Raw genomic sequence first — 13,706 nt, 5'->3', positions numbered from 1 at the left:
TTATATTATTAAAGGCATCTTAAACATGTGCTGAAACATGTTGCAGATGCCTTTTCTGTCCACTAGATGGCTCTGCTTCTAACTGGCATGCCTGTGGCTGTAAAAGTACACTGCTGTCAGAATATGCTGCTGATTAATGGCCCTCCCTTTGTGTTGACAGTTTGAAAATATAGGATGTCACTGGATGCGTCTCTACTCAGCTCAACTTTATTTATATAGATAGCACTTTCACAACAGCCACAGCGGTACCAAAGCACAGTACAGAAAATTTCAAAGTAAACAAAATCTTCTACATTCAACTGAATGTAATCCACTAAGCCTCACTGACGCTAAAAGATCAAGAATGACAAAAAAAAGACTCAAAATGATTCGTAGAACAGGATTATATAGATATTCTAATGATATCCCATTGTATGGTTGATGTATGCATGAATGCTGACTGAGGTTGTACAATTCAAAGTTCAAACAAAATACAAAATAACAAGCACAGAGTTTCAGATCGCCGACATGCAACCTGAGCTCACAGATCATCAAACGTGTTTTGCTTTTCTTTGTGTTCTGAGTGATGGCAAAGAAGAGAATATATTAAAATATAAATAACATATTAAAACAAAAAACACACATTTTTGGTATGACTAGCCCCTCAATACCAGATCATGGTGATGCATGTACCTTCAAATAAAGAATGCAGAGTGCAAACACTTGCTTGTTCATATCTGTCCAGGCTGCTCTGTAGAATGAAGATGAAGATCCTCTGTATTTGTTTTGTACACATGTGTACATGAAATTTGACCTCTGCATTTGACCCATCCCAGCGAATACACACTGCTAGTGGCACCCACCGGAGCAGCTCAGGGTATCGGTGTCTTGCTCAAGAACATCACAGCTGGGTGACTCCGGTGGCTGGTGATAATCTTAATATGCAATACAATATTCCAGTATCCAGAGGAAGAATACCTTCCATTTCTACAAAATATAGGTACGTACAAGTACAAAACAAGCCTCACCGAAATACACGGAATGCACGGTTGGTACTCACACAGATTGACTGACCTAAACGTGCTATGCGTAATTGTACATTCATCGAAAGGTGGGTGTCGCCATCGACAGGAAGTGACGATTAATGGAAGTTCTCAGCTCTGCATATACAAATGGAACCTTCAATGGGCATTTGAAGGAATTGACATGTATTCCGTTCACAACATTCATTTGTTGGTTGCTCTCCACTTTACCGTGGTTCCTTGTTGAACCGCTAGACAGTTGCAGTACTGCTTGTTCTTGTCTCTCAGGTTCGATTTTTGCCTTGATGATGTGTCTCTAACCACGCTCTTCCTCCTCCCACTAGGAGTAGATGGCCGTGTTTCCAGAGGTGCAGCCAAAATCAGCCACCACTATTTTTTCAGACCGATAACAATACCAGTACTCAATTCTTGAGTAGTCACCGAAACCAAGTACCGATACCACTAGTACTTTTGATTAGGGATGTTCGATACCACTTTTTTTTTAGACCGATACTGACACGATACTCAAATCTTGAATATTCACCGATACCAATATCAGATACCGATACCACTAGTACATAAAATCCCCTCCCCAATAAATTGACAGATAATGTTTAAGAAAGACCTGTAAATCCCAATATACAATAGTATTGTTCCTTACAATTGCATGAAATTAATGGCAGTTTTCTATTCCTCTAATTTCTGATTTCTAGTTCCTGATTGTAAAACGCCCTTTAGAGGGTGGCCGATCCGTCACGAGATACCTTAAAATAAGGCTGGTATCGGCACAGATATTGATACCTGGCATCGGTACTCACCCATCCCTACTTTAGATACATACAATTTCCCCACAAAAAACAATGACAGAACATTTTCAAGAAGGATGTTTGAATTCGGGATTTAAACATCATATAGCATTTTTCCTAAAAATGGCATGAAATGAATAATAATTTTCTATTTTTCTCATTTCTAGTTCCTAATTGTACAACGGCTACAAGATGTTGGCCGATACTAGTATCAGTCACTCTCGTAAGTACCGATACCTTGAAATTGGACCGATACCAATAACTGGTATCGGTACTCGTCCATCCCAGGTGGTCCCCATAGCAAATTTGCTGCTGGTGCAGTTGGTGTGGTGTATGCTGCTTCCTTCTTGCATCTTAAATCTTATTTTTTTCTGCTTCTCTTCTCTATTACTCTTTCAACCCAGCTGGCACTTAAGTCTCAAGTCTTCTCGAGTAGTTTCCCCTTTGACAGAGTACTCCCTTGTCTTCGTCGCCCAGTTCTTGCTCATGTAGGGTTCAGTTGATCTCTTGAAATTAATAAGAGTGTGATTTTACACCTACTCCATGTGTAAAGTGCTCTAGACAACTTTTGTTGTGATTTGGTGCTGTATAATTACACAGATTATTGCCTGCCTAATGTTTCTGTCTGAAATATGATGAGGGCAACCATAAACATCTGTAAACCTGTGTCTATTAATGAGTCAGATGACCTCCAGATCAGTCTCGAAATTCTCATTGGAATGTAGTACAGGTTTTCCATGAGCCTTGTGTGATATTTCTGTGGGTATCTATTTTCCTTGATTTATGAAATTAATTAATTAGCTATACCTTGTGAGTGTGACTGGTGAATTGACTAAAAGTATCTAGGCCCTGTCATCGACTGGCGAAAAAGTCCAGGATGGGCCCAATCATCTGGCCAGTGATTTGTTCGCGCAAAAGTGTGTTGAGTTGAATTTATGACATAACCCAAATAGGAAAACTCTAATCTAGTCATATGGCAAGTTAAAAGTCGAGCGACATTTAAAGTAAGAATCTATGTTGTTAATGCAAAACAGAAAACACCCAAAAATCAAATATTGCGCACAAACTATTTGACTGTAATAAACACCATTGCCACTAGAGGGCACCAGAAGGACTGTAACATTGATTGATAGTCATTGGCACAAAAATAATATTAATTAAAAAAAATCTAATACTGGGCAACAAGAGTGAACTTATAAAAATGGCATGCCTAGTTTTGATTAAAAATGTCTGGGAAGTAACCTAACAGTAGGTTAATGTGATGTGAAATTTGTTTGTAAAGATAGTAAACATAAATAATAATAACGTGATGAATATTGTTTGAACATTATCAAAAGCGTTTTCCCTTGATGATGGTATATCATTGTGGATGATAATTATTAACATCTCTCTCTCTCTCTCTCTCTCTCTCTCTCTCTCTCTCTCTCTCTCTCTCTCTCTCTCTCTCTCTCGATAAGCACACACGCGCCTCAATTTTTGTTGTGTTTTTGACTTTTACTTAATTGATACATTCTGATTCTAATTACTAGGAAAATTTCCGGGAAATACCGCGACCATATATTCAATTCAGGTTTTCAATTTGCGTGTCTGAAAATTAGCCGGGGAGTTTTTCTTGGTATTCCCATTAAACGTGGATAAACCAATTTCAATTCAAATGAATTACTTCAATATAAATGTGGCAGGGAGAACAAAAACGTCAGCGCGTGAGTCACTTGATGGTCGGGGAGCAAGAAGTGAGTTAGTTTGTGTGTTCGTGCGCGTGTGCGAGTGTATGTGCGTGTGCTGACTGACTCACTCTGTCTGCTCTCAGATGCTTCGACATCGCTCTGCCTTCTTCTGTGTGAGTATTCACGATTTTTATCCCCCGTATTCGCAAGCCGACCTTCTGTTTTGCATGTGTGAGTTTCAGGGGAGACATTTGTTGGTTTAACTGAAAGAGGATGTTCGGTCATGTTCGGATCTGAAAACGGTGACTCTTGAAGTTTATGGCAGTAGATCAAACTTGATTAGCTCTGGCATGAATTAGTGGAGGAAAATTAAGTTAGTTCACCTGCTCATGCTCATCTGCGACTATATGGTGAAAATGGGACACGATGCTCATTTTTGTGTGTAATCTCCAGTAGGCTGCAGTGACATGTAAGCATTAGTCCAAACGTTTATGTAGGTTAGACGTACAGTGTTGAGGAAGGATGTATATAATAGTTGGTCTAACTTTTCATTTTTTGTCACACGATGACAGCAGAGACGTGCGACCTTATGTTGAGCTTCTTTCCTGAGCGTTGCACGGTTCCAAAAGTAACTTTCACATTGTCAGTTTCAACAATGATTGGACAAATGACAAAGTACTTCCTTAAGTGTTATAAACAGGTTTGATATTAAAACATTTTTACTTGACTTTGAAGTCCTATTGTAAAATCATATCGATAGAGAAAGAGAGAGAGAGAAAGAGAGAAAGAGAGAGCGAGAGAGAGAGAGAGAGAGAGAGAGAGAGAGAGAGAGAGAGAGAGAGAGAGAGAGAGAGAGAGAGAGCCATGTCGAAATGTATTTTTGTATGTTTTTAAATGGGGAAGGGAAGAGTTTTAGCAGTTCAAATTGTTATATATAATGCAAAAAAAAAAAGGAGGGATGTACAAGTATCGATACCAGGTATTGTATTGGGCTGATACCCAGCTTTATTACTTTAAGGTATCGGTACTTTTTCTGGCGACTGGAATATTACTTTCATTTTATTTATTCATTTATTAATTACAATCAAATTCATTGTATGTCTATACAAAATATATATTTTATGAACAAATGAAATAAAAAAATATGGAAAAATGCTGAATGTTAATTTTTTTTATTAGTATAGAACATCCCTACAAAAAAGAAAATAATTAACAATCCAACCACTGTTGTGTAAGCAGCTGATGACATCAGATAATTGAAACCATGACTAACAGTAGTAAAAGCTAGATCACAGTCCTGAGATTTTGTGTGTGTGTGACTTGTGTTTTCAGCATAGTGCAAGCGTGGTGATGATGTGTGCCTCACAATTCTGAGGTCCAGCGTTAGAATGTCAGTTTTGGCCTTTGTGTGGAGTTGACACGTTCTCCTCGTTTTTGGCTGGGCTTCCTCCCACAACCCCAAAACAACATCTATGTTAGATTGACTGAACACTGTAAATTGTCTGATTGCTGTTTGTCTACATTTGCCGTACGATGTGCCCTCCAGGCTGCAAACGGCATCTTGCCCAGGCTCTTGCTCACCCACAAATGTAAGCAGTGTAATAAAAAAATGGCTGGACATATTTTAATAATCATAATTGACACCTAATAAGGTAAAAGGCACTGAGCTTGTGAGGAATGTGTTGGTTGATTAATTTTGTTTTCCGTGAAATATTGCGGAGTGGGAGGTTCAATGCATCCATAAATCCATCCATCCGTTTTGTATATACACAGCACAGAATCTCTCGACTGCGAGGCAAATATTCTATCCACTACTCCATGCATCAAAATGTGAACAGAATCATTTATTTTTATGTTTACCGTAAGAGTTTGAGCGAGTTCCAATTTTGCAGACATCTTATAGCACCCCACACTATTAGCACAGTAGCTTGCTAGCTAACATACGGAAAAACAAACAAAAAAGTGTGGCTTTTTTTCACTTTTCATGTTCCCCTTGCCCCAGAATAAAAAAATGGTACAGTCCTGTCATTTGTGTGTATCACACATTATGATTTGCATTATAAGGTTAGGCTTTGCTGTTCTGTCGAATTATATTGTGTTTTACTGACAAGATTTGTTTTTTGAACCAGGAATCAACTGGCTGGTAACAGTACAGAGATCAACAGTTGCACGATATGACAGCATGCTCTCTATGGCACAGCGGTAGAAACTGACCGGGCGCTCCTGCGGCAGGCTTGCCCCTCAGGAGTGTTTGTACTGTAGGTAACGTATGCATTGCTGGGCCAAATTTTTTAATTTTATTTTTTAATGTGGATGGATTTGGTGTCGGCGGCACGGTGACTGACTGGTTAGCACGTCCGCCTCCCAGTGCAAAGGTTGTGAGATCAAGTCTGGGCTTCGGCCTTCCTGGGTGGAGTTTGCATGTTCTCCCCGTGCTTGCGTGGGTTTTCTCCAGGTACTCCGGTTTCCTCCCACATTCCAAAAACATGCATGGCAGGTGAATTGGACACTCCAAATTGTCCATAGGTGTGATTGTGAGTATGGTTGTTCGTCTCTGTGTGCCCTGTGATTGGCTGGCAACCAGTTCAGGGTGTACCCCGCCTACTGCCCGAAGCCAGCTGGGATAGGCTCCAGCAACCCCTGTGACCCTTGTGAGGACAAGCGGTACAGAAAATGGATGGATGGATGGATTTGGTGTCGATGATGATGATGACATTAAAATATTTGCTACCTTTGCAAACACTCGCAAACATTCACTTTTAGTTAACAAAAATAACGAAAAAACTAAAACTAAAATTAAAAAAACAATTTCGTTAACAAAATAAAAATAAAAACAAGAATGCTTTAAAAAAAATGAAAACTAGCTGAAAGTACATTTTATGTTTTATGTTTACAAAATTAGCTAAAAATAACTATAAATATAGTATCCTTCGTTTTAGTCTTTGGCGCCGTAATTAATTTAATGTATTAGCCTTTGTGGATTATTTTAAATATGATTTTAAGTATATTAATAATAAGGATGTTTGAAAGTGTGTCACACAGAAATTACGTCATCTAGCAGCAGCCAATGAAAAAGCACCTTTAGATGACGTCGCTCCTAGCCCAGGCTGTGTCCGAATGTGCACCCCCATTCATAATTTGTGTATTCTGTTGAAATTGTTCAATAAAGTTATACGATAAAAAAATTAATAAAAAAATGTGCACCCTACTCCCTATATGGTGCCCTATTGAGGGGTCACGCAATTTTGTAGTGACGTTCGAATGTCCATGGAGTGAAAATGTAGCGCACTCAAAATGACCCACAATGCACTGTGAAAAGTAGTGAACATTGATGTTCACTCAACCGGGTTGATAAACCACAATGCATTGCACGTATGAAAAAAACATGCGCAAGCACGGGAATCAAAGCGATGCATTAAACATATACAACGGAAACAATTAATTTGTTTCAGTTGTAAAGATATACAACAAAGGAAATAAAGTACAGTTTTAAAACATTTTCATTCACAATAAATTGTCGGAGATGAATGCGCCAGTGCAGTTACGGTGGCCACGTGATATGCGATGAGGAGAAAGTAGTGAGCTAGCTGTCCGAATCGCCAAACAGAATGAGGGCACTATATATTAGCCCACTATGTAGTGCGGGGCTATGTAGTGAATGAGGGGTTAGGGGATAAGGCTGGACATTCGGACACAACCCAGGCGACAGATTTGTGTGCTAGACTGTTGACTCCAATGGCTCGGCTCGCCTGCTCTTTCATTTAACTCAGCTAAAATGCAGCCCTAGGTAAGAAATGCGTTACCTTTTTTCGTTTTACCATGGTGTTTATTAAATACTGCGCATATGTAATAAACTTGGGGGGGGGGTGGATTTTGAAGCGTATCGACAAAAGGAAAATGCGCATTTTGGCTATGGAAACAGGTTTCGCGAATAAGCGACTACAAGACCAGATATTACGTCACATGTTTGTAGTCATAAAGCAATGTCGGACGATAAAGTAAGGTATGTTTGGGAGGACGACGAAACAGAAATATTTTTGGAATTAATTAAAGAAGTGAATATTAATGCAATTTTAGAAACACTACGGTTTATCATGAACCCATACGACGTCATCGCACGGCATAGTCGCTTCTTGTTTTTCTTCTTCTTTTAAATTACTGGTGGACCCCATCTCTATGGTGTATACCGGCACCTACAGCGGCAGAGTCCTCTCTCAATATTTATCAAAAGAAGATCAGATGGAAACGGGCATGTCACATGTCCGTTTTGCGCATTGTCAGTAAATTCGCTTAAACAATTTGAAACAATTAGATGGAAAGCTGACGAGTGACGGATGAAAGCGACTTGACCTCAGAGCTGGGTCATCACAGTGACCTCTGTCGTCACAAATGTAGATGGATTTTGATTGGAAATCATAATATCTCTTTGTTTATTAAAACAAGACGTGACATCTTTCTGTTCTCTGTCTCGTTTCCACTTCTAGACTCGCTTGTTGTCCTGCCAGGACTTGGATTCTATATTCTCTTCGTCTCTTGTTGTTATTCTTCATCCTCCACCCACTGACGTCGAAAGACCGTTTCAATCTCTTATGTTATTGAGGTTAATCTGATTATGAAGATTACCTGGAAGAGAATTCCTAATCAATGACAGCCAAGATGGAGACTGCTTTCTACCATGACGACTCCCCCGCCATTCACAGCTTCAGTCATTTTCCAGAATACGAGCGTTACGCTGGAAACAAAATGTTGATGTGTAAGAAGGCCATGTCAGTAGGAAGCCATCATTTCCCTGCCGGCGGTAGCAGTGTTGCAGGCGGGAGAGGTACGAACCCCAACAACCTCGGACTAGCCAACAGCAGCTCCCTCATGACATCATCGGCATCTTTGGCTGACATGAACATGCTGAAGCTAACCTCCCCTGACCTGGAGCATCTGATCATCCAGTCCAACCAGGGATTGGTCACCACCAGCCCTCTGTCCAACTCCACCAACCCGTTCATCTATCGGAACCAGGCCACCAACGAGCAAGAAGGCTTTGCTGACGGCTTCGTCAAAGCGCTCGCGGATCTTCACAAGCAGAACCAGCTCGTGGGCGGCCACATGTCGCCATCATCTTCCTCCAATGTCTCCTTACAAGCGTCCTACCAGAGGAACTTGATGTCCACTAGCGACATGCCCATCTACACCAACCTTAGCAGCTACAACCAGGGACAGCTGGCGTATTCCGGAGCGCACATGACATACAGTGGCAGCTCGGGCCATAACGGCGGCGGAGCCTCTCAACCGCATCCCAGGGGTCTGGATGCCCCTCAAACTGTCCCTGAGGTCCCCCATCTACCCGGAGACCCTACATCGCCACCTTCCCTCTCCCCCATTGACCTCGAGACACAAGAGAGAATCAAAGCTGAGCGCAAGAAGCTCCGCAATCGCATCGCGGCTTCGAAATGCCGTAAGCGTAAACTGGAGCGGATCTCGCGACTGGAGGAGAAGGTGAAGATCCTGAAAAGTCAGAACTCAGACCTGGCCTCCACTGCTTCTATGCTGCGGGAGCAGGTCTCTCAGCTCAAACAGAAGGTCATGAGTCATGTCACCAACGGCTGCCAGATTGCCGTCAGCTCGCCCAACAAATCTGGAGGACGAGGCGGCAGTGCTGGCAGCGAGGACTCCAGCTGCTGAGGGGATGGGGGGGACATCGGAAGAACAAGGGAAGGAGATAAACCAAACAATTTCTACAATTTGGGATTTTCACTCATGCTCGATGCTGTCAAAAAAAGTTTTGTGAAAGCGGCGCATGGTCAGTTACTGCCCCGTTTAGCCATCGATACCCGTCAAACACTGTTGGACGTGAAAGGGATTCATCGCAGACATGAGGTTCCTGACCATGAAGAACGTTAAACGGAACCATTTCTATGCTGACTAATATTATTTAAAAAGACAATTCCGCAGGATTTGACACAACTTTGAAACACTTTAAACAACAGAACTATTATTTATTATTATTTTGAATTATTGCAGCTCATCACACTTCAAGTGGAACGTATTTTCCATTTTTTTGTTTTTTAATCAGTGTAACTGTTTTTGAATAATTAAATCAACCAGTGTGAGGGCATACATGTAAGTATGAATACTTCATTCAAATCTGTGGTGTAATTATTGAGCAACTTTTAGAATGCTTTTGATGAGACTGTCACTGTATTTCTGAATTCATAATTTAAAAACATTTACTGAAAATGACATTTGCGTTTACCAACACGTTGGTGGAATTAGCTATTCTGTTACATTTCTGTGTTTGGTTTGTGTTCTTTGATTTCATTACATGTACACAGATCAACTCTGGTTGAAAGCCCAATTTTCAAATGTAAATTTTGAGATTATTCATGTGTTGCTGCTGCAAGTTTAAAACGTGTATTGCCACTTTATGTAAAATAAATAAATAAAATCTAATGATCAGTCATTAATGTTCACCACTTTTTGTATTTTGACTGGTGAAAGCTTTTCTTGCTAGATGAACCTGGCTTGAAAACATCAGACCAGTTTGGGTTTTGAAACAAATGTGACTAATAATGAAGACATTCATGAGCTGCAAGGTGAATAAACACATACATACATTGGTAAACCTTTTTTTTTTATGACAATAACTTGAATGTTTTTCTTTTATTATTTACATCCTTTTAGGATGGAAGAGGATTAGGGCCAGTGAAAAGAAGAAAATAAGGATTGGCAGGATTCTGACTTTATTCTCAGAATTCTTACTTTAAATTGAGAATTCAGACTTTGTGACGTAGAGCTATGAATTGTGGGGGGAAGTCAGAAAGTCAGAATTCTGAGAATAAAGTCAGAATCCTCACTTTAAAGTCAGAATTCTGAGAATACAGTAAAGTCAGAATTCTGACTTTAAAGTCAGAATTTTGAGAATAAAGTCAGAATCCTCACTTTAAAGTCAGAATTCTGAGAATACAGTAAAGTCAGAAATCTGAGAATACAGTAAAGTCAGAATTCTTACTTTAAAGTCAGAATTCTGAGAATACAGTAATATCAGAATTCTTACTTTAAAGTCAGAATTCTGAGAATAAAGTCAGAATCCTGACTTTAAAGTCAGAATTCTGATAATACAGTAAAGTCAGAATTCTGAGAATACAGTAAAGTCAGAATTCTGACTTTAAAGTCAGAATTTTGAGAATAAAGTCAGAATCCTCACTTTAAAGTCAGAATTCTGAGAATACAGTAAAGTCAGAAATCTGAGAATACAGTAAAGTCAGAATTCTTACTTTAAAGTCAGAATTCTGAGAATACAGTAATATCAGAATTCTTACTTTAAAGTCAGAATTCTGAGAATAAAGTCAGAATCCTGACTTTAAAGTCAGAATTCTGAGAATACAGTAAAGTCAGAATTCTGAGAATACAGTAAAGTCAGAATTCTTACTTTAAAGTCAGAATTCTGAGAATACAGTAAAGTCAGAATCCTGCCAACCCCCCCTTCACTGGCCCTAATCCTCTTATGTATTTTAGTTATATACATGTGCAATGCAATTTTCAAACCATCAGCAATAATATAAAATATGAGGAACTTAATAATGATTGTGGAAAAATAACTGTATTATGTTCCGAAATTGTGACAGTGAAGATAATATTTGTTTTCTATTTGATGATATTTTAAATGAATCATTGACTATTTAAATAATATTTCCTTGAAGGAGCCCATTTCTGCCAAAGTTAAAAGGGAAAAAATAGAAATAAATACAGATGCAAGTCATCACATAGTATACAAGTTTTTAGTCGAGAGCATATTCAGCAGTAATACTGGATTATTGACCAAACATTGGTAGTAATTGTATGTGTACAATGAATACCAGAGACATAACAGCATTGGTCTTGTAATTTACGCTTTAGTACACTGTTAATGTATCTTTTATGTTCCAGCACTTTAGTTGCTTGACATTGTTCGACTGTGTTAAAGATGTTTGTGTCAGTATAAAAAATTATGAAACTTTCAGCAGTGTCTCAGCATTCAATTTAAATCAAAAGGCGTTAACATAGCCTGAAAATAATCTTCCCCCCCAAAAAAAATCAACTGACGTTAAATGTGCATTAATGTACTATTTTGTGGCAGCCATTTTCACTATTAACAAACAAAATAGTGGTATTCAGTCAATTCTTAAAGTCTCTTTGTCCATGTGTGATGTGTGCCATTATGATTGGTTGTATACAGTATATATACTGACTGAGTGCAGTGTGAAAAAGGCTTAACACTAATGAGGAAAAGTGCTTTAGAAAGTGGCTGAATGGATGGTTCTCTGGCTTGTAATAAGGGACAGGCATAGGTCATCATCAACTTTGGGTCACTATTTGAGTACTTTGTAATCTACAAGGTCAATTTCAAGGTCAATCAAAACAAAAGGTAACAAGAATATGCAACAATTGTTCTAAAGAATTGGAATCCTTTTTGAATTCTCTTTCCAATAATACCGTTTTGTGGAGAGTGACCAAGTAAATCCTGACATATAAAGGGAGGCTGCCGCGCGCCTTTTTGCTGAAAATGTCCAAATTTGGTGTGCTGTAGTTCCAAAACCCCTGCTCCCATTTACCTAAAATTTAAGATTTTGTGTTGTGCCACCACTATCATCGACAAAGTTTCATTCAGATTCAAATCAAAATCTGCTTGGTTTTAAATAGGAATGGGCGAGTACCCATACTAGGTGTCGGTATCGGGCCGATACCAAGCCACATTTCATGGTATCGGTACTCGCGACGGATATCCATACTGGTATCGGCCGCCGCTCTGTTGGTCAATTTTCGGTCAGGAATTGTCAGAAAGACTGGGGGGAACGAAAGTTTTGTTCTGTCTCATTTGTTTCCTGTGTGTCTCCTTGTGAGGTAACACGTTCATTGAATTACCTCCGGCAGCGCCATTTCGGTGTGCGTTACTCAGAATAAGGAAGTACCCTTGTTGTGAGAAATATCACAAACACATTGGTTCAAACACATTGACAGTTATATATGTTTTTAGCTCACTAACTTTGCTGTGTTTAATTGCCTCGTTTACATTTGCCACTCGCTTAATTGCCTCGTTAACGTCATTGAGTTGCGGTGCCAAAAAAAGAACGGTGCTGTTTACGCCCCTCGCAGACCTTATACACATATACTACATTATATTTGTAATGAGCGGAAAGGGAAATACAGAGCAGCCTTCCAAATTAAAAGCATGGATTTCAAAACAAGATATAATTAAACAACACACACTAAACAACTTAAAGGATTTCTTAACATGGAAGATATTACTAAATTACTTGAAGCCCTATTGTATTGAACTGAATTATTTGCACTTTACTTTATTCCTTCAAAAGAAGTTGTACAACCACATATTTTGATTGAGACTTTTTTTCTGGCCACTAGATTACTTGTTTCATCTTATTTATCGATTTAAAAAAATATATTTTATTGTGTGCTCTATGCAAAATGACTTTTATGAGCAAATTAAAATAATATAATTGCCATTAATCCCATTCAATTTTAAGGAAATTTGCTGTAATTATCTGTCAGTTTTTTGGGGGGGGGAATTTTTATGTAACATAAGTACTAATAGTCTTGGCACTTAGTATCGGTATCAGAAGTACTGAATATTTGAGTATCGGTCTAAAAAAAGTGGTATCGAACATCCCTAGTTTTAAACCCACTGGGTGATTTGGCATGGAATGACCCATTCTCCCTGTGCTTGCATTGGCTTTCTCCGGATACTCTGGCCTCCTCCCACATTACAAAAGCATGTTAGTAAATACAAAAATATTCCTTTGTTCAGCCCCAGTGGCTGAATTTGAAAGTTACAGAAATACAGGGTAATGCAACAAACAACTGAATATTGTTTAAACCTACTGCATTTCAGATTCAAATCAGATATTGAGTCTATAGATGACATGCAGGCATTTGTTTGGGTTTTGTGGTCATGTGGGTGCAGTGACAAATGGTGGCCCACACAGCCATTAGAATGTCTGATGGTGCCTGAAGAGTTTAGTCCTACCCCAGGGTGGTATGATGCACTGGCTAAAGAAGCCCGTCTGCCAGCTCATCGTCGAGAGGGTGAGAGGAGTGGTCCAAAATGGCTCTCATTTTGTTCTTCGTCCTCCTCTCAGTCGAGTTGTCCAGCTCTGATTCATTTAAAGAGTGGGTCTTTGTGACTTTAATGAGTCTGCTCATGAGTTCTCAAGACTCCAAATGATTCAAAGATGTGAATGTTA

The 13,706-nt window shown here is 39.2% G+C and overlaps 1 protein-coding gene across 4 annotated transcripts; it reads left to right on the top strand.

The window, feature by feature from the left end:
- The first annotated feature begins 3,268 nt into the window (after window positions 1-3,268).
- On the top strand, window positions 3,269-9,941 carry june (JunE proto-oncogene, AP-1 transcription factor subunit). Of its 4 annotated transcripts, XM_086097450.1 has the most exons (4): window positions 3,269-3,540; window positions 3,618-3,647; window positions 5,604-5,736; window positions 7,959-9,941. In XM_086097450.1, the coding sequence occupies exon 4, from the start codon at window positions 8,119-8,121 to the stop codon at window positions 9,148-9,150; it is 1,032 nt and encodes a 343-aa protein (XP_085953576.1). In that variant the 5' UTR covers window positions 3,269-3,540; window positions 3,618-3,647; window positions 5,604-5,736; window positions 7,959-8,118; the 3' UTR covers window positions 9,151-9,941. The 4 variants fall into 4 exon arrangements, with proteins under 4 accessions (XP_085953576.1, XP_085953577.1, XP_085953575.1 ...); XM_086097451.1 differs by having other exon boundaries at window positions 3,528-3,647; window positions 5,604-5,732; XM_086097449.1 differs by having other exon boundaries at window positions 3,528-3,647.
- Window positions 9,942-13,706: the final 3,765 nt, after the last annotated feature.

Source organism: Leptonotus elevatus, chromosome 15 (genome assembly GCF_054856555.1).
Source record: "Leptonotus elevatus isolate MCC_2025b chromosome 15, RoL_Lele_1.0, whole genome shotgun sequence".
NCBI lineage: Eukaryota > Metazoa > Chordata > Actinopteri > Syngnathiformes > Syngnathidae > Leptonotus > Leptonotus elevatus.
This window is presented reverse-complemented; position numbering and strand designations above follow the sequence as displayed.